The sequence below is a fragment of the Struthio camelus genome, chromosome 10 (genome assembly GCF_040807025.1).
Source record: "Struthio camelus isolate bStrCam1 chromosome 10, bStrCam1.hap1, whole genome shotgun sequence".
Taxonomy (NCBI): Eukaryota; Metazoa; Chordata; class Aves; order Struthioniformes; family Struthionidae; genus Struthio; species Struthio camelus.
This window is the reverse complement of record NC_090951.1, coordinates 10,915,492-10,936,490: the sequence shown is the minus strand read 5'-3', so window position 1 is coordinate 10,936,490 and position 20,999 is coordinate 10,915,492. Positions and strand designations below refer to the sequence as shown.

The 20,999-nt window shown below is 40.0% G+C and overlaps 2 protein-coding genes across 4 annotated transcripts in view; one reads left to right on the top strand and one right to left on the bottom strand.

Moving 5' to 3' along the window:
• Positions 1–10,329, top strand: part of LOC104143973 (thymidine kinase 2) — an 84,455-nt gene extending 74,126 nt beyond the window's left edge. For 2 of the 3 annotated variants that reach the window (XM_068955770.1, XM_068955772.1), the window contains exons 6-10: positions 88–161; positions 5,756–5,844; positions 6,131–6,210; positions 7,498–7,578; positions 7,971–10,329. In XM_068955770.1, coding sequence (XP_068811871.1) covers positions 88–161; positions 5,756–5,844; positions 6,131–6,210; positions 7,498–7,578; positions 7,971–8,069 — 423 coding nt within the window. In that variant the 3' untranslated portion in view covers positions 8,070–10,329. The remainder of the gene's footprint in view (positions 1–87; positions 162–5,755; positions 5,845–6,130; positions 6,211–7,497; positions 7,579–7,970) is intronic. The other variant, XM_068955771.1, reaches the window with a different exon arrangement.
• On the bottom strand, positions 8,934–19,787 carry LOC104143982 (uncharacterized). Its single transcript, XM_068955766.1, has 2 exons — positions 19,432–19,787; positions 8,934–17,696 (listed from the first exon to the last, which is right to left on the bottom strand). Exons 1-2 carry the CDS (start codon positions 19,762–19,764, stop codon positions 16,215–16,217), a joined length of 1,815 nt encoding a protein of 604 aa, XP_068811867.1. The 5' UTR covers positions 19,765–19,787; the 3' UTR covers positions 8,934–16,214.
• Between the last annotated feature and the right edge of the window lie 1,212 nt (positions 19,788–20,999).

Below are 20,999 nucleotides of genomic sequence, written 5' to 3'. Positions count from 1 at the left end.
AAAGATGTGATGTGCAATATAAGCTTGAAAAGGAACAAATGCGCTGGAAAATGTAAACTGTCCAGTGACTGCCATTTTGTTTTGTAGATTTCCTCTGTAAGAATGATGGAGAGATCAATTCACAGTGCAAAATACATTTTTGTAGAAAACTTGTATCGAAGGTATAGTATACGGCTTTCTGCTTTACTTTCTTGGCTTAATTAGATTTGTTTAAATGGACCATTTGCATTTAAGTAGTCTGTGAAATCTGTCAGTTCCATGTTGGAGTGGCAGTGCATTTTGCATAGAGAGTGCTGACATTATCTTTAAGGAGAACTGCAAGATTTGGGCCAGACTTAAGCATTCTTCGTAAGTATTCTGCGTATTCAGAACGCCCTTTATTGAAGTTATCTGCTCTCTAGCTGAATACAGAAGTCTTAATTAAATCAAAGCAAACAAATACTTTCTGAATAGCTCAAATAGTGAATAGCTCAAAAACATGAGAATATAAAGAATAAACTGTAAGAGGGGAAAAACTAGACAGGTAGTGATTATTATCCAGCCTAGCATCCAGGATCACTGCCTCTTGTAAATAGGAACCTAAGCTACGAGCTTTCGAGCCCTCACATTCTATTGCTCAAAATTAGGTTTTGCAAGATGAAAACAAGAGAACCCCTTGCTAGGCTAGCAAGTAAAGAAAGAGCAAGAACTGTTTTCCTGTAAAAGTCATTTTCTGTTATTAGCCTTGTTTTCTGTATCTTGACATCCCACACCCCCGGCCGTATGTTTAGGAATGGCCCATATGTTGGGCCAGTCTTAGAACAAACAGGCCCAGCCCAGGTTATTTTATTCTGAGGCATGAGATTGTGGCCTGAGATAGAAAAAGCTTTTAGTACCTGGTCTGTAGAGAACCTGTCCCTCTATACTATCTGAAATACTGAAATAATGCAGTCATTGGCACTGATTTTTTTTTTTTAATGCCTACTTTACATGGAAAGCTCTATGTAACATCACTGTTTTAATGGATTTTTCAGTGGTCTTCAGAGGGAAAAATGGTTTCTTGCCCCTATCTATGGGGAGAATGGCAGCATGCCACAAGGTGGCATCCGTGCTGCATAAGCTCTTAGTTTGTTACAGAAATTGCTTCAAATGCTTGTAGAGGGACACGGTAAGATGCGATGCAAGCAGAAACAGGAAGGGACACTGTTTATCCCAGCCTGTATACAGTGGAAATGAAACTGGAATTTCTTTCTTGTTTTTAATTATTAATTTGATTTGTTTTTTCATTGTAGATAAAGTGCTTTTGTCCCACAAGACTGAGAGCTTTGTTGCTAGTAGGCTAAGTCTTTATGCATCAGCTCTATGTATTAACTTTGTAAAAATATTATTAAAGGCATCTAAGATGTTTGGCTGTTTCTGCATTTTTTAATGTTGGACAGCAGGCTTTTGCTTTGTTTTGTCACAGCAAGCTAGAGGCCAGTGGATATTGCTAATAGCAAATCAAATTTTGATATAAGGGCCTATAAAAGAATTATAGATAAAACAAAGAAAAATTTGGGCTACATGACAATATGCATTCTACATCAGATTAAAAATCAGTAGCTCCATCTCCCTGAATAGCCTATCTCCAGTGGTGGTCAAAAGTACTTGAAAAGGGTAAGAACAGAGCAAGCATATGTAATACTTTCTGAATGTAGCTTTCCAAGCCTCCAATAATTTGGAGTTTAGAGACTTCCTAATTCAAAGGTGGTTCCTCTGCATTTAGTAATTCACAGCGAATTTCTTTTCCATGAATCTGTCCAGGACCTCCTTAAAGCCCATATAAACCTTTAGTTTCCAGGGCATCCTGTGGCAAGCAGTTCTGTAGCTTTGCTCTCTGTTTTTTAATCTTTGTCCAGTCCTTACTACTCATAGATCTTTAAAGATCATCTAGACTTGGTCCAAAAACTAACTTCTGCGTGCAGTAAAGGAAATTTTGTTGGATATAAGGAAAAGATGAGATGGTAATGTTAGTATGGAAGCGGTAATAACCACCACTAACATAGATATGATGTCCACTTCACAGTTCTGAAAGCGTGTGAAGTCTCACACTTAATGGAATGTATTGTTGTGTAGAGGTGGTACCCCTATGATTAAAAAATAACTGTAGACCACATACGAAAGATCAGGAAAGGTTATCTGAGTAACTACAGGTTTGCTCATCTGACTTCAATAGCAGACAAAACTTCAGTCGAATTATGAAGGAAAGAATAACTAAAGTCTTGGATGAAGAAGCAAAATGTTGACTAAAGATACATCATGTTAGACTACTCTGTTAATTATTTTTTGCAACACTTGATTTTTTCCAGCCAAAGGCATTCTTATCAATCTGAACTAAAGTTAAGTATTTAGCAAGGCAGTCTCAGAAGACTTTCATGAATTCCCCGTGAAAGTGGAGAAGGTGGGGACTGTAAAGTGAAAGGAAACCATGTTGAAGGGAGATAATGAAAGAGGAAGTTCCAGGCTGGAAGGAGGTTATTTGTGTTGGATCAATCTTTGAACTGATACTATGGACAAAGAGTGAGAGTACGCTAATGAAATCTGTAAAAATTTCACCTAAAAGATGGAAGATCATAAGTTGAAAACCAGATGTAAATAAATTGATCACAAAATGATGGCTAGTATCATGAAGCCCTGAGAAAGGTAGATGTGATTCTTGGAAGTATTTGGCAAAGGGTTTCCGGCCAAAGATAGGGAAATTATTACTGCTTTTGTACTTTTATGAGAGCTTTTAACATTACTGTTCACACTTCTAGCTCCTCATTCATGACCTAGGAAATAAAACTGAAACAGGTGCAAAGCTGTTTTCATTCATACCACAGTGATCAGGAGACTGGAAAGCCTGTCTTAAGAGACAAAAACGGCTTGACAGGTTTATTTGTACACAAAATTTGGGAGAATATGCTTGTCATCTTTGGGTATGCCAGGTGCAAACACTAAAAATGTAAAAGAGCTTTTTTAAGTTGAAAGACTGTAATAGCAAACAAATAAATAGCTATAAAAAGGCTGTGGCTACATTAGGGGGTATTAGGGGCCATCGGAGGAACAAAGGAAGAACACAGACTTATGCCTGATATATTTATGTAGAAGGATAGTAGTGCCCTGTGGTGGGGGAAAGGCCTTATAACTTACAAAGATCCCTTCCCATACTGTGCTGCTTTGTTCAACTGTTGCATGAGAATTTTAAAAATCATTCTGTAACTAAGTAGACTTTGCAAAGTAAAATGTTTTTGTATCCTTCCAGAAGGCCTTTTTCTCCCCCAACCTATTTCTGTTTCTTAGGAGGAGTCTCCTGTTTCTTTAGGTTAGTGACTCCTAACTCTTATATAGGTTATTAAAGTTGCAAAAAAGTGTGCAGGGAACACAGCAGAGGTTCCCCGCTGTACAAATTGGGTTTGTCTAATGGAAGGTCCAGCAAACACTGACCTGACAGATAACATTAAGTAAGTTTTACTGAAACTGTCATCAAAAAAAGCCATTTAACTGTCAAGCTATTTAACTGTTATCTACAACAAAAAGATGGTTTAAACAGTTGTATGGAAGGAATTTTCCCACTGAAGTTGTGTATAAGTGAAATGCATATAAATGAAATAGAATTCTTTTTTTTTTTTTCCTCCCTCTCTCTTCCCTCTTCAAAATAAGACACAGACGGAATGGGGTGAGAATGCTGCAGAGATTAGAGGTTACCCTCTGCTTTCTTTTCTGTAAGAGAAGGTATTCCTACGGTCCCAGTAGGTATTGCAGTCTTAAAGATGTAGAACAATCCCTTGTTATCTGTAGTCTGTACAAGCTGTTCTCATATAGCAGAATGATTTGTTTAAGCAAGGGATGAAGAGCTGTGGAATATCAGGAATACCAGCTCGTCTTTGATCCAGTGTCAGTCAGTATTTGTGTTTTAGCTTTGCAGGCTTTTTTTTTTTTTTTTTTTAGAGAGAAATAGAAAAAGATTTACAAGAGTGACGGAAGGCTTAATTTATGAGCAATTGCTGTGAGCTTCTCTAGCATGCACGGATATGCATGAGTGTCCAAATTCTCATTGTGATTGCGTATCTCAATTTAGCACTGAAAAAGAAGGTCATGTTAGATGTAAAACCGTAAAAGAATCTTAAATGTGTGTACTTAAGTGTGCACGATGTGTTGCAGTGGTAGGCATTAACAGTTCACTTTTTCCCATTTGAATTCATACTGTTATTTATGATAGAGAGCTAGTTCTATTCATTTTTAACTTTGTCAGTATAAACTTGACTTGGTAGAAGTCATAACCTTGTCAGCAAATTTTGGAGAGGAAAAGGCTTTGTAGGACACTTTGATCTTCCCTGATGTTTTAGGGATCTTGAGCCTGATCCAGAATCTTTATGCAAGTATACGGTGGACTCCACTGGCACAGGGAAGGCAGAGGCATATTGTCTGTAGGGAGGGCATGCAGAATTTATCTGGATATATTTTCACCTAAGAATGGTGGGGCTTTCTGGTATTTCTAATTCCTTTTGACCTTCTTATTTCCCACACATCTTGTGGAAAAGTAGCAGAATCAATACTTATGTGTATTTTTACATTAAAAATTATTGTTGACTTACCCAGAAACGTATACTAATTGAGACATTAGAAGAATTTCAACAGTGAATTGTGTTGTACGTTTTCTTGAGTGCTTTGGGAGGTGTGGTGTTCAGCTGGTGGTACAAATAGTGGTTCTGCTTTCTCGAATACTGAAGTGGAAATATCTTTCTGTATTATCTTTATTCGTTTTTAGCAGAGATCAAAGCATGTTGCCAGGTAAATGACTGAGAAAATCTTTGGAATCTTTCTTACAGTGTTATTTGAAATGTTGCAACTGGTTCTAATCATTTGGCTGGAGATGGCAGGATGTCAGCCCTGTCTTTTTTGCGTGTCTACTGCAGAGACGTTTAGGAACGAGTATGTTGCTATAATGAGTTTTGAAGACAGAATAATCCAAACTACTGATACGTGAATATTTAGTATTGGAGTTTTCACAGATTACTAGTAAAAACATAATCTTTAATTCTTAATGTGTCATCTGTAGACTCCCTTTTACATGAGAGTTTTTGATGTTTTAGTCTTATGGAGATAACTTTGGGATGGTTATCTACAGTATTGTCTTTGCTTTCTTAATGCAGCACTGAAATTGAGCATGTTGAGTATTTAAGGACTTTTTTCTCATAAATCCTTCTTTCAGTGGGAGCAAACTGTTTGCCTTCTGTCATTTTTTTTTCACTGCTCTTTGTGTTGGTTTCTGTAATGACTTGTCAGTGCTGCTTAGTAAATCAAGCCTTAATGGTGGCATGCAGAACAGTAGTTCAGATCTATTTGCAATGATCCTGATGTAAAGAACATCAGTAATAAATGTCATTGACACTAATTTGTTGTTTCTGTATAAATGTCAATATGGCAATCTTTTTCTTCTTAGTCACCAAGTAATTACTTCTTGATTGTAGTAGGAAAATCATTAATGATTGCAACTGTTAATAATACAAACATCATACTAGTACATTTTTTATTTAAAAAAAAGGATTTCAAACTTTTTTGATCCTATGAACAGTGCTTTGTGAGATCTTTATTCTGACTGGATGCAATATTGGTCTGTTTTTTTATTTTCATGTATGCTGGAATAAATTGGGGATAATTCTGGTTAGGTGGGGGAAAAAAACTGTATATGTGGGTTTAGAATCAATCCCTGCATGTTGTTCAATGAGTGATAACTTTTGTTATGTTTGTTCAGTGGAAAAATGCCAGAAGTGGATTACATTGTCCTAACTGAGTGGTTTGATTGGATCAAGAACAACACGGATGTGTCAGTTGATTTGATAGGTAAAATTGTGATGGTCTCTTGAGGAGCATTTTTGGGTAGGAGGGAGGAACTGGGAGGGAAAAAAATGTATTTCTTGGGTCATAATTTATGCAATGCGATAATGTTTGTGATGTGTAGCATCAGACAGCATGGATTTATGGATGGTTCGTTAGTGGTAACGCCAAAGGGAAATTTAGTGGCTGTACCTAAGTCAGGATCCTTTCCATCTGTACTTTTGAAGTAGGTTTCTTCTTAACTTTTAAAGCTGATCCTTAAACATAAGTATGATGATTTTTGTTGTGGCAGTTTATCTGCAGACTTCTCCTGAAGTTTGTTATGAGAGATTAAAGAGAAGATGCAGAGAAGAGGAAAAGATCATTCCTTTGGTAAGGAGTTCCTTCACCACGTGTGGTTACAATGAATTTGTATCATCATAGCTTAACAAACATAATGATTACACATTTAAATATTAAAATCGTATCCTGAGTATAGTGGCAAAGTACAGTGCAGCTATTTCCATTGCAAACTAAAACTTTGGTATTGAAATTTGAACTGTTTTCTGAAAGTGATCTGTTGTACACACTGACTTTCGCAAGCGCCATGTTTCGGTACCTCAGTCTGCTATAGCTCACTGTTTAGGTGAAAAATTAATCAAGCGTTAAACTTCTCTAAGATGTAAAAAGCCAGTTGCTTTTGTGTTATTAAGCAGCGTAAATGTACCCAAGTAAAGTACAAATACCTATGCATGCAGATGGTGAAGATTTATGTGGACATATCCTGTCATCTGCTATTGGTAGGATGCTTATGCATAAAAAGTGTCTTTGCTTGTATCTAAAAGCAAGCAACTTCTTGCAAATCATTAGCGTGCTTAAAAAATAAACTGTACAAATTGAATGATTGGTTTCTTTGTCACAGTTTACAGAAAGGCCTTGCATTAAACAAGTCTTCTCCTAAAGAAAGCCTTACCAGGAATAAAAGTAGTTACATAAGAGGTGCTGTATATTATTAGGGAATCTACTATTGTGTAGTTCAGTAGTAACAACTGTCAGTTGAACGTTTATGTGAAGATAAAAGAGCTAAATTCTGGGTCACGTGAAGTTTTGCCTTGGAGAATAAGTACTGGCCGCAGTGGTTCTGAAGAGATGCTGAGTTACTTTGCAGTTCTGTTAAGGGGAGAAAATAATTATGAATGAAGAATGTTAAGTGGTCTTCATGAAAATCTAATTGTTGATGACAGGCAGAAATGTTTTTAGAAAAAATGAGTTGGAATCAGGAGGAAATGAACAGCGAACTTTAGGAAAATGTATTGACACAGGAAATGCCTTGAGTGGATATGCACTGTAGTCTTGCCTTGTTTGTTTCTGCATCTCTCTTGTATTTATCTTCTCTGTAAAATCTTAAGCCAGATTACACCCGTAGGAGAGAAGCACGATTCTTGATCTTACAGAATGCTGAGAGCCCTGCATTCCTGTCAGCTCTGTTTCTTTGAGGTTCTTTATGGAGTAAAACTTTATACTGGGAATTATTTTTTCTCAGAAACCTCCTAATTCTTTATTTTTTTGTCAGTCGAAATATCCGATACTAGCTTTCATATGTAGTCCTTAACGAATATACTGGAATTGCAGTGCGTTTCGTCCCTGTGAGTATATATTGTTTGAACGCCTCTTTTCTAGGAATATTTAGAAGCCATTCATCAGCTCTATGAAGAGTGGCTCATTAAACAGACACTTTTTAAAGTTTCCTGCCCGGTGCTTGTGAGTATAATTTTAGTTGTAACCATTTAAGGATGCAGAAGATTATACTACTTGAATATTCAGAGTGTTGTGTAGTGGTAAAAGTAAATAAATCTGCCCTTCTAGTGACTTTTGGAGAAGGGAAACCTCAGAAAAATGTTTACAACTATCCATAGTGTATACCATTAAAGTCTTGTCTTTCTGTTAGGTGGAATTGGAGGGGCTGTTCACTGTGTCTATGTTTGTAGGATCAGACCTTTTCTATGAATGCCAAACCCTGAACAGCAAACAAATTGGTCTGATTTCCAGGAGGATTTCAGTTTGGCCTCAGTGGTAGTCTTGTTCTATTTTGCTTGAAATCAAACATGTTTTAGAGGGACTTTATTTCTAATGCTTGTGTTCTTGTTTTCAAGGTTATTGGAGCTGACCATGACATGCAGAAAATGATAGAAAAGTATGAAGAAAACCGGGACCAAATACTAAACCTATATAATATGCAACACTGTTTATAGAAGTCTGTTGTTACTATATTTTGAAAATCATGTTTATGAAGTCTGACTTTTGGGGAATTCTGATGAGTATTTGCAGTACTTCTCAGTGTGGTGGCTTATGCTTTAGAATTCTACTTTGTAAGATGTTGTAGACTTTTGGTATGAAATGTCTACAAGTTTTTGTAAACAGAATATAAGCTAATGCTTTCATACTTTTCAGTTCTCCATCAGCTTTACTGTATCAATTCTGTCTGGCTCAAATATGGCTATTGCTTGATTTACCACGTTGCTACTGCTTTCTATAAGTAACCTAAGGTGTTTTTTTTCTTTTTTTTTTTCCCATGACAATCCTATTTTTGTAATTTGAAAGAAATAGTTCCATATGAGAGGTGAGATATCCGCTATTATTAGAAGAAGCAAGTGAAATACATCAAGTTATAGTAACGTTGTTAAATAAGTTTTGTCATTTCAGGATAGGGGATCTTACTCTAATCCTGTTTACACTAGTGTAATTTCATTGAATTCTGTAAGTTTCTTCTGCTTTACATAAAATCACAATAAAGTTGTAGTCCTGTAGATACCTGTGAACTAGCATAGTCCCACTGAATTCAGTGGCAATAAAAGAATAATGTAAAATTCATAGGTGTTTGCAGAATGTGTCTGAGTAGTTTTATGCCAGATGTTTAAAAGAGCTTATTTCTCAGTTGTTTTCATTAAATCACTGGCCCTACCATGGCTGAGTTGAAGACCAGTGAAAACACAGGATGCACAGAATTGTATCTGTTCCTTTCAGATGGTGATATAAGTCCTGGAATTAATTGCTTTCTTAACTGTTTTGGCTTCCTAACTTCTTAGATGAACTTTTTCTTGGAGAACTATTTTCTCTGAGAGCAGAGAAACACAGTGGAGGCTTACTTCTTGCTCTGATGTTGGCTAACATATTGAGTTGCTCTTCGTTTCCACTTTACCCTCTTGAGTGTAGTCTTCAGGTTAATGCTTTTAATGGAAGAGTTTTATGACCGTTTGCATATTAACTTTTTTGTTTAATTTGAGGGGAATGATTCCTGAAGTATTGTGTATCATTACTTTTTCATAAAAGTTTTGGTTGATTTAATTGGAGCAAACAAAGTTAACAGTGCTTTAAAACACACTTATGTTAATGTAGCTGAGCATCTGTCATAGCTCTGCAGTGAATATTCCTAAAAATAGATAACAGGACTTCTGTTAGTATTTCAGTCAGTTAGTATCTAGACTGTAACTTGTTGAAGGGATAGTAATTTCAGTTACCTGGCTTTTTCATGCATTTTACCTGGTTATGAACAGCAGCTGATTTTATCATTCTTGGAGATACATCACTTCACTGCTTTTATTTTGTAATTTTGTGGTAGTTGCATAAGCCCCCAAATAGCTGTAATTGAAATGATAGCACCTTTTTCCAAGTAAAGAAATGCAGTCATTTCTTTTTTATATCTGATGGGAATTATTTTTCCAGTCAGTACAATTGGAAAATGATCAGTGCACTGAGAGAGCATTTCCTAGTGAGGTACTAAATTGATATGCTGAAGCTTGTGAATCCAGTTTTGCCATTCGATGGCTGGAAAGCTTTATAATTCTAGCTTAAAAAATAAGATTTTACATTTTAAGTTATCTTACTTACTGAAGCTTATTTGTGGTGGCATAGTAGTCATTCTTGAATTCTTCTTGAAACTTTCAGTTTTCTTTTTCTTCTAAAAGAGACCAAAAGAACTATTTCCAAGGAAATAGTTTGTAAGTGTGTAAGGTACAGTCATCAGCAGTTTGTTCCTAACTCCAAATTGATTATGGATTTTAGAACCAAGTGACGTATATTTGCACAGTAACCTGACAGTCCAGAAAAGAGCACTTTATTTGTTCTGTACAAAGAATCTTTAACTTACTGTTTTTTTTTTGCTTTTAAAAGGAACTTATTGATCAGATCTCTTTTTTTTTTTTTCCTTCATTTTATCAAAACAGCAGTTTGGATGGAAGTTATTGATGGTCACAATTATAATAAAAGGAATATAAATTATTTATGTAACTTATTTCTTAAAGATTACAAGTGTAATGGCTACAGATAATATGATTGTTTTAGGTTTTGTTATGTATGACTTCATTTATAGATTTTTGTATACAGGAATCTTAGGATATTTAATGAGAACTGGGAGCAAAACAAAACAGGTTGCTTGGTGTATGTTTTAAATGTACAATGTTTCCAGTCTGCTATAGATGTGTAGATAAAAGGTATTAAAACAACCACAAAAGAGTTGTTTTTAAGCTTGGGATTTGCTTTCATTTCCTCAGTTGATGGGGAATAAAAAGAAAGGGCAATTACCGTTATCCTGACATATATTTGGTTCTTTTTGTGACTGTCTGAGAGGCAAAGATTTGGCAGCAAGACACAAAATACCATAGAAGGTACCCTGTTTCTGTGGGCATACTGAACTTTGAAATCGGTGGAATGGATCATATAAACAAACTGCAACTTGTGTCGTTTTTTAAAGATCTGTCCTATAAGGCAGGATGTAATGTTTACTTAAAACCTGAACATGTGTAACTGGATTTGCAGACATTTTGGCAAAATCTGTTTCTATATCTGGAAATCTATTTTAGGTGTCTATGAGATGAATTAAAATTCTTAATACTAATTTTTAGTTACTTCTCCTAATGGAGTATTAAGGTTTTATCAGCACATCTTGCGCTGTGAAGATGAGAGACTCGTTCTCACTGTGTAAGTTTCAGATTACTTGAAGAAAATCACAGAAACATAGCATCTGACAAAAATGACTGTACTGAGTCAGTCAACCTTTGTGGTATTCTGTTTCCCACAATAGCTAGTAGTGGATGCCTTCTGGAACAGTGTACAAATTAAGGAACAGTGATTCTTCTCCCTTTAAGACTTTCTAGTTCTTTTTGGTTTCCTGAGCCATTGGTTTATCTTTGTGTTTAATAGCCCATGGTGGATTTTTATTCTGGAAATTTATCACTTTGTGAGCCTTTGTAAAGTTTGGCATAAATACCCTGTGGCAATGCGTTCCACAGTTTAACTGCAATCTAAATGAAAAGTGCTGTCTCCTTCTGTACTGGCTTTTTCTTATTGCTTATGTATTTTGGATGGATGTTCTGTCCAGACTTGGATATTTACTTTGTCCTGGTCAAGGCATGTTAGCAAATCAGCAGCATCTGGTAGCAGCATATAAATTGGTTCGAAGTGAAATAGAGATACTGCAAAAAAAAAAAAAAAGTTGTTGAACAGGTGCATTCTCTTTAGTCTGACCTTTTGTCTGCTTTTGTCTTTTAGCTTGGGAATCGTGTTTAGGAGATCTTACTTGTTTGATTAATCATTTCAGATAGGTGACTATTCAAGACCGTAGGTCCTGTGAAATCTCAGAACGTGTCTTCACCTGTGTAAACAGCACACAAAAGGACTGCCCACACCTATAAATAGTCTAGCATCTCTCTTCAATGCACTTCCTCCTGCAGAGACTGTGGGGAGGGCTGGTTGTTCTGCCACCAGCTGCTGTTAAAAGATTCTGGCCTGAAGCTCTCTGTACCTCTCCTGAGTAAGGGCTCTCCTAGCAAGTTACCCTCCTCTCTCAGGACTCTGAGGATCCCATCCTTTCTGTAGAGTATGGAGGTTTAAGCACACCTTGTGTATATCTAAAGCAGAATAAGTAAGGGGAGAATTATGGTAAAATGGTGTTTTACAGCATTTGACCAATTGAGGCACTTGATGGGGCTAAAAGAAAGTTGCCGGCTTTCAAAAATGAAAAGTTTCAGAACAAAAACTAATAGGTTCATTCCTACATGAGATAAATGTAGTCGTCTTGTCCAGTCCAGATGCTGTCCTGGTTTATCAGTCTTTTAATAGTGGCTGGCACTGACAACTGTTTGTGCTGTATCAGGATCAGAGCACCATTTTGGTAAGTGCTGTGTAAACTTGCACCTAACAGAGTGATCTCTATCTGAATGTACAAGTTAGAATGGGAGAGTGACAAACTAGAGGAGCTCTGTTTGTTACCAATGTATTGCATGCATACTACTTTTTTTATTTATTTTTATGCCAAAAGGCTTTGAGTTGGATCCTCTGCTCCATCCTAGAGCTTTCTGTCTGGTAACTGTGATATATATGCCCCCACCCCCACTCCCTTTCTGCAGTAAGTATAAAGGTATTAGGAATTTCACTGTGAATATGCTGCTTGGTATATTCCATCCTACTCTTTATTTCAGATTTTTTACTATAGAAATCCCGTGGAAAGGAGCTTTGTGAGATTTAATCAGCTGTCTCGCTTAGAGAGCTGTGCCTGCTCATTTTCAATGGGTGGGCCCTTCAGCCTTGATTTGCAATTTACTGTGTAAATAGACATGTGGTGCAACCTGTAGGGAGGTCACTAGTTGTTACTCTCCGAGTGTTTAGGTAAGAACAAAGTGACAAAGTGGTGTTTCAGAAATTGTCTTTATGTGTTGAGACAGTTCTGGGCATTAGAAGCATACCTATCTTCATCAGTGCTTTGCAGCACCTTCCCAGTCGCTGTCAGCCCTGCTGTGTTTGTGTCTCAGGCTATTTGTTACATTGTCTTTAAAAACTTTCACTTACGATCCTGAAAGAAATGGTAATTCTTTGTTCATTTAGTATCTGCCAGTTTTCCAGTCTGTTCTTTTTTGGAGGTCTCGCACTGAAATTTGGTTTTGGTTCCTGGCTTTTAAAAGCAAAGGGTTTGTTCTAAAGCCAAGCTATGGTTAATACCTTTGCTCCAGACAGGGCAAAGGTGTATGTGTGATATGAATGCTAAGGGGGAAAATGACTTTTTTAAGAGACCTAGTGGGAGAGGCCATGTGACTGAATAATATCACCAGCTACCAGGGACTTCAGCCTGAGATCTGTGTCTGCACTGATCAAAAGAATTTCTCTAATCCAAGGTTTGAGAGCGGAACTGTTCAAAGGGGTTGTGTGTAGCATATAAATTTGGGGACAGCGTTGGCCTTGTGTCTCTATGATAGAAAAATAACCAATCAGTTAGTAAATCCCCATTTGGTTCATAGTCAATCAGGACCAGCTGTAGCACAGTTAAAGTTGACAGCTCACAAGAGGATACGCATGCATTTTACAAACACAGATCACCCTTCTTGAGAAAGAGGCCCAGGCAGCCAGCACTCTTGCTGGCTAGCAGCAGTACTTAAGTGGTTTCTCTCGTTTAAGTTAATTAGGCAAGGTGCAGTGGTCATTAGCAACAGGGACAGGAGGACACTGGCAGATGGGGCCAGAAATCTCATGGTCCCTTTTGTCTGTCTGTCTTCCTCTCAGGTCTGACTGGATTTACAAACATGATTTTGGACCCACTTCTACCCTGCCCATGTGGTAGTTGCACAAAGGAACACAGCTTAAGGCCTATTAAATACATGACTTGTCTCTTGTTTTTGACTGGTTTTCGGATCCATTCCCTTCACAAGAGTCTGTAACTATGAAACGGAGTTGTCCCGGAGCAGACCCCAGAAATTTGGGAATACGAAAGTAGCTTTCAGTACAAGACCTCAAAATCTACCATTTTACAGGAAGAAAAATCAAAGGTGTCCTTGTAATAATAGGAAATTCAGATGAAAACATCCAAGAGGTTTGAAGTGGACAGTGCCTCCCTCTATAAAGGCAGACAGAACGCTTAACAGTCCTGGTCAATCTGCTGTAAAGAGGAAATTTCTTTTTGATGCAGGTGCACAAACATTATCAAATACTAAATTCTCAGAATGTGGCCATCTTATATTCCACGGGTTTTGTGCAACTGTTTGTTTAGTGGGCTTTGTTCAGAAATAAAATATATTAATATCCTTAATCTATCTCCACCAGTGTTCCTTTTATTTGGTAGATAAATCTGTTAGTGAACTGGGCCTGTGTTTTCCCCTTGTCAGGTTGCTCATAAGCTCTGGGACATAGACCCAGCTCCAGAACTTTGCTCGGAATGGGGCAACGTAAAGGTCTAGGTGCCCTACCTGCCAGGTATCATGAAGGCAAGCAATTTTGTACAGGCTTATCAGGAGAAGCTGGTGTTTGACTTCTAGTGCTTCTCACAGTAGATGTTAACTGACCAAGGGTTTAATGAAGGCCAGAAATACAGCAGTAATGGAATTAGGCCCATAAAACGGTGACACTTCAAGAGGTGGTCTTTAGTTTCTTTGTGCCTTGGCTTTTCATGTGTAAGTAAGTTGCTATTAATTACTCTTCCTCTAAGGAATGTGGTAAAAATAAGAAATGGCATGATAGGTATATGGATCCTGTAGTGCTGGTGGTCCTCTAAGTACTTCAGAAAGCATCTTCATTTGTGGTGAGAAGGAGTTTTTCAGCCTTAAATTATAGAGTTCCTGGACAATTAACATAAGATTTAAAACAGAGTTTTAATAACCCCCACAGGGGGAAAAATATAAACTATAAAAACCAAAATGGTTAGCAAGAACACTGATAGGTACTTCAAAGACAGAAGAGCAAGGAGATGCTGATGTGTGTATACATATTTGCAATATTCATCCTCCCCCAAACCCCCACCCAAAGCTGAAAGCAGTTTTATCCTTTGAAATTAGTTTGGTCAAAGTTTTATTCCTCCTACGCTGCTCAAATTAAGCGATGTCAGGACTTCAATGAGTTGCTCAAAAAGCAGAGGATCTTCCATTTTTAGTTCCCAAGTTTTTCCCAGTATCATCTCTTTGTTCCCCTCTGAATTCTTTTTGGCATGGAAATCCATTATAAGCAATTAATACAAACTAATTTCAGTCAGTATTTCAGGTATGAATGAAATGAAACATTCTTAGGATTGAAGTGCTACTGGAAATACCAAAGTAATTTTTACTAAGCAGGTTGTTGAAGTTACTTGAAACAGTATTGAAATAAGCTGTCTTTCTAGGTAATATTTTTATAAAGCAGCATGGAAGATTCTGTGCTGAAATGCAGTACAGCTGACTGCTTGCTCTTCTAAATTCAAAATGTAATTAAATGTTTTATTAGATACTTTTCCAGCAAGGCATTAGAGTTGACTGAGGTTCTCAGTATTCGGATTCCAACTGCAGTTGCACATACAGTTGAGCTGGTAATAACAATCTTGCTCCCTTTCCTTCTCAGCTCACGCCACACTCCTCTACAGGATGTCCCTTGTCCTAGCTCTAATGCTTATTGGAACCCCTCTCTGATCTTTCTGATTTTTTTTCTCCTCCCTTCTCTCCAGCCACTGAAGCGCCAGGGAATGTATCCCTTTCATTTTAGTGAGATAAACTGGCTCAGAGAAAGGCCCAGTAAACTCTAGAGATGGTGCCAGATTAATGGCAGAAACAAGGGCAAGGGAGGTGACAGCTGTAGCAAGATCTCCCTCCTTTGGTAGCAGTGAACTATCATGATGCTCAGAGCTTATTTGCAGCACTTGCCACGAAAAGTTTTGGTGACAGACACAAATGAAACCTGTGATAAAGGTTATCATGTCTAGATGATCCATGCTATTACCTCAATGCAAAAAATAAACCCCAAAACATTCACAGTTTTTTTTTTTTTTTTTTTTTTAAAAGGAATGTTATCAACTTTCTAAACCTATTTTCAGCTGATGACAGAAGAAATATTAGCTCAGAGCACAGCTCCACAGGAATGTCATGAGCTAACAGAAATGCCCTTCAGTAAAGCATTTGTGAAGCTATAAGGTAGGGGCTTCCAGTTTAGAAACATTTACCCGTTTCTGTCATTGTACAGCATGCTAGACTCGCTCCATTTTCATTCTTGGATTTTTACAAGAACAGGTCTTTAGAAAAAGCAGAAGTAGCAGGATGCTGAACTGAAGAAACCTGTCGGCCGTTAAGTAAAGCCAGAAGGGATCTAGAGGTTTAAATAATAAATGGAGCAAATTTATGAAAGTATCTTCATTTTAGAAAGGTGAACATTCAGATTTGAATACCCATGGTTCCACGTACGGACGGGCCATTTAAAACTTGTTCAACTATTTCTGCCCCCCTCCTTTTTTTTTTTTTTCCACTTGTCCAAAAGTGTTACGGTTTTTCATTGTTGTGACAAGGCTAATCATCTTGTTGAAGATGATGATGATCAAGGCCACAAGTGAGGAAAAAACCAGGCATCTTTCTTACAAATAAAGCACCGGTAGAATTAATACGATGGCAAGACATTCCTTAATCAGTTTTGTCAATGATGACATAAGGCTCCTGGATTTCATTTATTTTTAAATTATAACTGTCCAGCTTTACTTTGCTGGATTCAGGAAAGTCTCCTTCAGGCTGCAACAGGTTCTTTCTGCCATGCGCAGTGGTGCTGCTTGTGCTTGGAGATTGGACATCAATACTTTGTGGTGGGATGTAGGTGGGATTAGGTGGCTCCCTAATAAGTCTGAAGCACGCAGAAGCTGTGTGTGCGTTAGGACCATCCATTATTAGTCTTTTATTCTCAGAGCCATTGGTGGGATCCTCCATGTTCCTAGTAGAACAGCATAGATCTGAAGACAGCTCAATACGTGCAGCTGCTCTACTCTGTGTCTGAGCATTACTTGTGTATGCACATTTTATTTTGGAATGATTAAAGTTTCTTGCATCCCTGTCACTTGTAGTTACATATGCTATTGACTCAGGTTGCCCGCTTTCCTCTACTGGATACATCACCTCTTCTTGAGCTTCCTTAATTTGTAGTTTAGTAAAGGTTAAAGACAACTCACTGACATCCTCTTCCCTAGGGACACTGTGGTCTGGGACAGATGCAATATCCTTGTACGGCAGAGACTTCAGCTCATTAGGTTCATCTGCAGGGTGTGGGTCTATGCAGTTTATGGCGTCGCTAATTTTTCCTTCAATTGATTCTTCAGGGGCTTCTTGAGCTTTGCACTCCAAACTGTTTTTATTGTCACAAGAGCTGTCAGCAAATATTGCAAAGGCTGGTGGACCGCTTGCTCCTGGTGAGAGTGGCACAGGCAGGATCTCATTTTCAGTTGACTGTGCAGTGACTGCCAAAACACATTCTTCACTTAGACTGTCTCTTGGCTTTTTTTCAAAAGCTTTTTGAGAAAGATTCTCACTGAAAATAGGTGTTTGTCTTATGACAATGTCACTATATTTGATCAAGAAGTCCTCGCTGTCTGAGCATTTGCCCGGAAAGTGTGCTGTGTTAATGACTTGCCTTTGGTGTTCCTGAAGCGTGTTAGTGGATTGAGTAACTGCTAACTCAGGCACATCATCTTTGATCTTGAGATCCCTAGCAGCTTCAAAGGATATATCACTGTTAGTTGAAGACTTTCGTTGAATAGCAAGGCACAAAGATGTCTCACTGTTTTCTTTGTTTTCCAGATTTTCAGAGTTGTCTCCCTGGGGTGTCTGATCCTCTCTGTTCTTATCTCCATGAGGCCAGTGCATCTGTGTTCTCTTCTGTAGGGTCTTCTCCAAATTGCCTTGTTTTTCTTCATTTGTCATTTTGAGGATAGTTTCACACTCAGTTCTTGCCAGGAATATTTCAAATGCAGTCTGCTTTATTTCCTCATTGTTTCTCTTTCTGACAAGTGAAAACTCTGTTGCTGTTGTTGCAATGTAGCCTATTTTCTCCAGTACTGTTTTTACTATGTCATCTGGGAGCACAGATTGAATATAGTAGACAAAGTTACCAGTGAACGTCTGAAACAGAATGCAACATTGAGAAACAGATGAACCCTGACAAAAATCATAAAAGGCAAGACACTTCCTAAAAACAGAGCTACTTCAGAATTATTTAGGTTTTTAGACACTATTTTCCTAAAAGTCTTACGGAGTTTTGAATTCAGGCAAGTGAGGCTTTTCCATCGGTATTATTTTGTCAGCCTCTCAAACATTATAGCTTTGCTCCGGCATAGTAATTTTTGGGAAGTTACACCAATTTAAACTAGCTGACATATTCGCTCAGAGCTCCGATATTGAAAAAGAGAGACAAAAAGAACATCATTTTGTTCAAACTATAGAAATTCAGAAATAATAATAATAAATCATGTTCCATTGAAGAATTTAAGATTTCTCAACAAATGAAAACTTGTGAAATAAATCACTGAGGCCTGATCTTTTCCTAAAGGAACAGGAATGCACTTTCCCTGTTAGTCATATTTAATTTGTGATGACACTGTATCATTTTTTCCTCTCTGGTTTAAGCTTCTGCTTTAACCTTACTATTGCAGAATTAAGTTGCCATTTCTTTGAAAATACCTTCTTACATCAAAGCAATATTCTAGAGGAGATACCACTAAAACATGCTGTCCTTGCACAAACTGTCTTCAGAACTTGACTTGCATAAATGCTGCTACTGTGCAACAGCTAGGAAACTGTTGAATGCTTGGCTCTGTTTTGGAGCTAGCCACGGCAACAGGCCTAGATTTTAAAGAGGAAGTAGTTTTTGGCTTTGTGTGAAGCCCTGTGACAAGAGAGGAAGGTGTTGACCGAAGTATGAGGAAGACTAACTGCAGCCAAGTCAGAACAGAACAGAGCCAGGAACACAAAGTCAAGACTTTCACAATCTGTGTACTTTGTTTTCAGGCTGGCTATCTTGACACTAACCTAGCTACTTCATAACAAAAACTCAGGCCTAAGAGTTGGTCCCACAAACACAAAATTTGAGAGGATAGTAAAGCAGACCCCCCCAGAAGGCTGTTAAAATAAAGGGCTGTAATATACTGTAGGACTGGGCCTCAGTCTGTTTTTGGCTAAAGCTGTCAACAGTGACTTTTGTTTCCCAGATCCTGTTCCTTCCAGAAGGGAAGTAATGCACAGGCACTGTGGGGTGTGGCAGGAAATAGGTGAATAAATATTGTGCATATGACCAGTAACTCTTTATCAAACGTGTACCTACATGGACACTGCTTGTTCTTCAATTTGTGCCTTTCAGTGCAATTGTTCCAGGCCTTCAGCCGGCTCTGGCAGATAGCTCCGAGTCTCGCACACTGGATTACATACTGAGGTTTTCCCTGTAGCCATCAGGTCTTCAAATTTATTTTAACGAAGCCTAAGATTCTTGTTGCACAAGAAGCTGAACTCACTAATTGTTTGTGGAAGATGTATGAGGGGAATAGTAACCTAGAGTTCTCTGAGGACTCACCGAGGTCCCTCGAGGCGGGAAAGAGGAAAGAAATAGCTTTTCCTTACCAGTACCTGTTGCTGTAGGAAGGGAAGCAGATTTGCGTTTTGGGTAGCGGAAGATTTTTGCTTAAAAACAGAAGAGTTTTGCATGTGTTTAAGCGGCAGCCTCTCCTCCCCTGAAGAGGGCTTTGCTGCACCGGGCGCAGGTGCGCGGCCCTGCGGAGGGCGGCGGCGGCGGCGGGCGCGCTCCGCGCAGCGGCCCTGCCGGGCCCCTCCGCCGCCGGGCCAGACCCGGCTGCTCCGCTCCTACCTTCAGCGACTTGATCTCCTTCCTCCACGGCGAGAGGAGCAGGTTGACGCAGAGCAGCTCCAGCACCTCCAGCGCCTTCAGCAGGTCGCGGAGGACGCTGCCGCCGCCGCCGCCGCCGCCGCCGCGGGCCCGCCGGCACCGCTCCGCCACGCCGCACACGTCCAGCGCCCCGCGCCGCCGCGGGCCCAGCAGCCGCCGCGCCCTCGCCTTCAGCGCCGCCTCGTCGCACACCGCCAGCCGCCCCTCGGCGCCGCGGGCGGCGTAGTAGGCCAGGTAGTCCCGCAACACCATCTCCTCCTCCTCCTCCTCGCCCGCCGCCACCGGCTCCTTCATGGCGGCGCCGGCCCGCCGCGGCGTCCCTCGCCCGGCCGCGGCGCGCAGCGGTCTGCCATTGGCCGGCGCTGCGGAGCGCCGGGCGGTCACTGGTGCCCCGCCGCGTCAGTCAGCGCGGGGGGGCGGGCCCCCGCCGAACCGAAAGCGAAAGGCGGCCGCGCGCAGGCCGCCGCCTGGCGGCCGCCGCGGACATCGGGTCGGCGCTGCGCGTGCGCGGCCTTCGCCTCGCCTCGCCTCGCCTCGCCGCGCGCGACGTTCGCCTCACCGTGCGCGCGCGGCGCTCGCCTCACCTCGCCTCGCCTCGCCTCGCCTCACCTCAGCGCGCGCGCGTGGCGTCGCGTGAGGGGTGCTGAGGGCGAGCGGGCCGCGCCGCCTCTGCGCTGAGGTGAGGGCCCGCGCCCCGCCTCACAGCGCTGCCTCGGCTGCCTTCCCTGCCCCAGCCTCTCTTTTCTCACCGCGGTCCCTGCTCTTCTGCCTCCTCCCGAGGCCTGGCAGGCCCCACGGGGGCGGTGGGAGTGCCGCCAGGCAGCCCTGCGCTGCATCGCCTCCTCGGGGTCCCGTTCCTGGTCTCCGAGCGCCAGGACTGGAGTCAGGTAAGAGAGGCTGTAGCAGCTGCTGCTGCTGCCCTGGGTGGGAAGTTTTCCAGGCCCTATTTGAAATGGAAGTGAGGTCCTGCAGGTGGAAGACAAGCCTGATCTCAGTTTTGCAAATCCTGCTTTTGGAACCTAGGTCTTAGTGTCACTTCCTCTGACTGTGATAATGTTGTGCACCTGTGTGATCCCATAAATTGGCCCTGTTAAGGGCCTCCCCATGGGCCTAACTTGTCTTACAGAGTGGCTGGGCTTGTATCTGCAGCTGTGCCTCTATTGTGTAACTTGCTGCAAGTGTGAGTTTGACCTAATGGTTTCTTAATGGACCATCTTACTATGGATTTTCCTTGTTGTTTGACAGATTTAAAAATGCATATTTGTTGTCCTGTTAACCACTTGGAATGTATGGTTTCCCTTGGTAAGGGAAATGTCAGGTTCAGGTGAACACAGTCCTAGTTCTTTCTTTTCTGGAAAGAGACTGTGCTGTGTTACAAATGAATTGGTTTTAATTCAGACTTTTCAGACAAAAGAGCTTTCCAAAAACATATGTTTTTGATTGTCATTTCAAGTGAAATGTCATTAGGAAATACTTTTGTAGAAGTCATGTATGGATAATTGCTATATAAAAATTGCTGATCTAGCTGA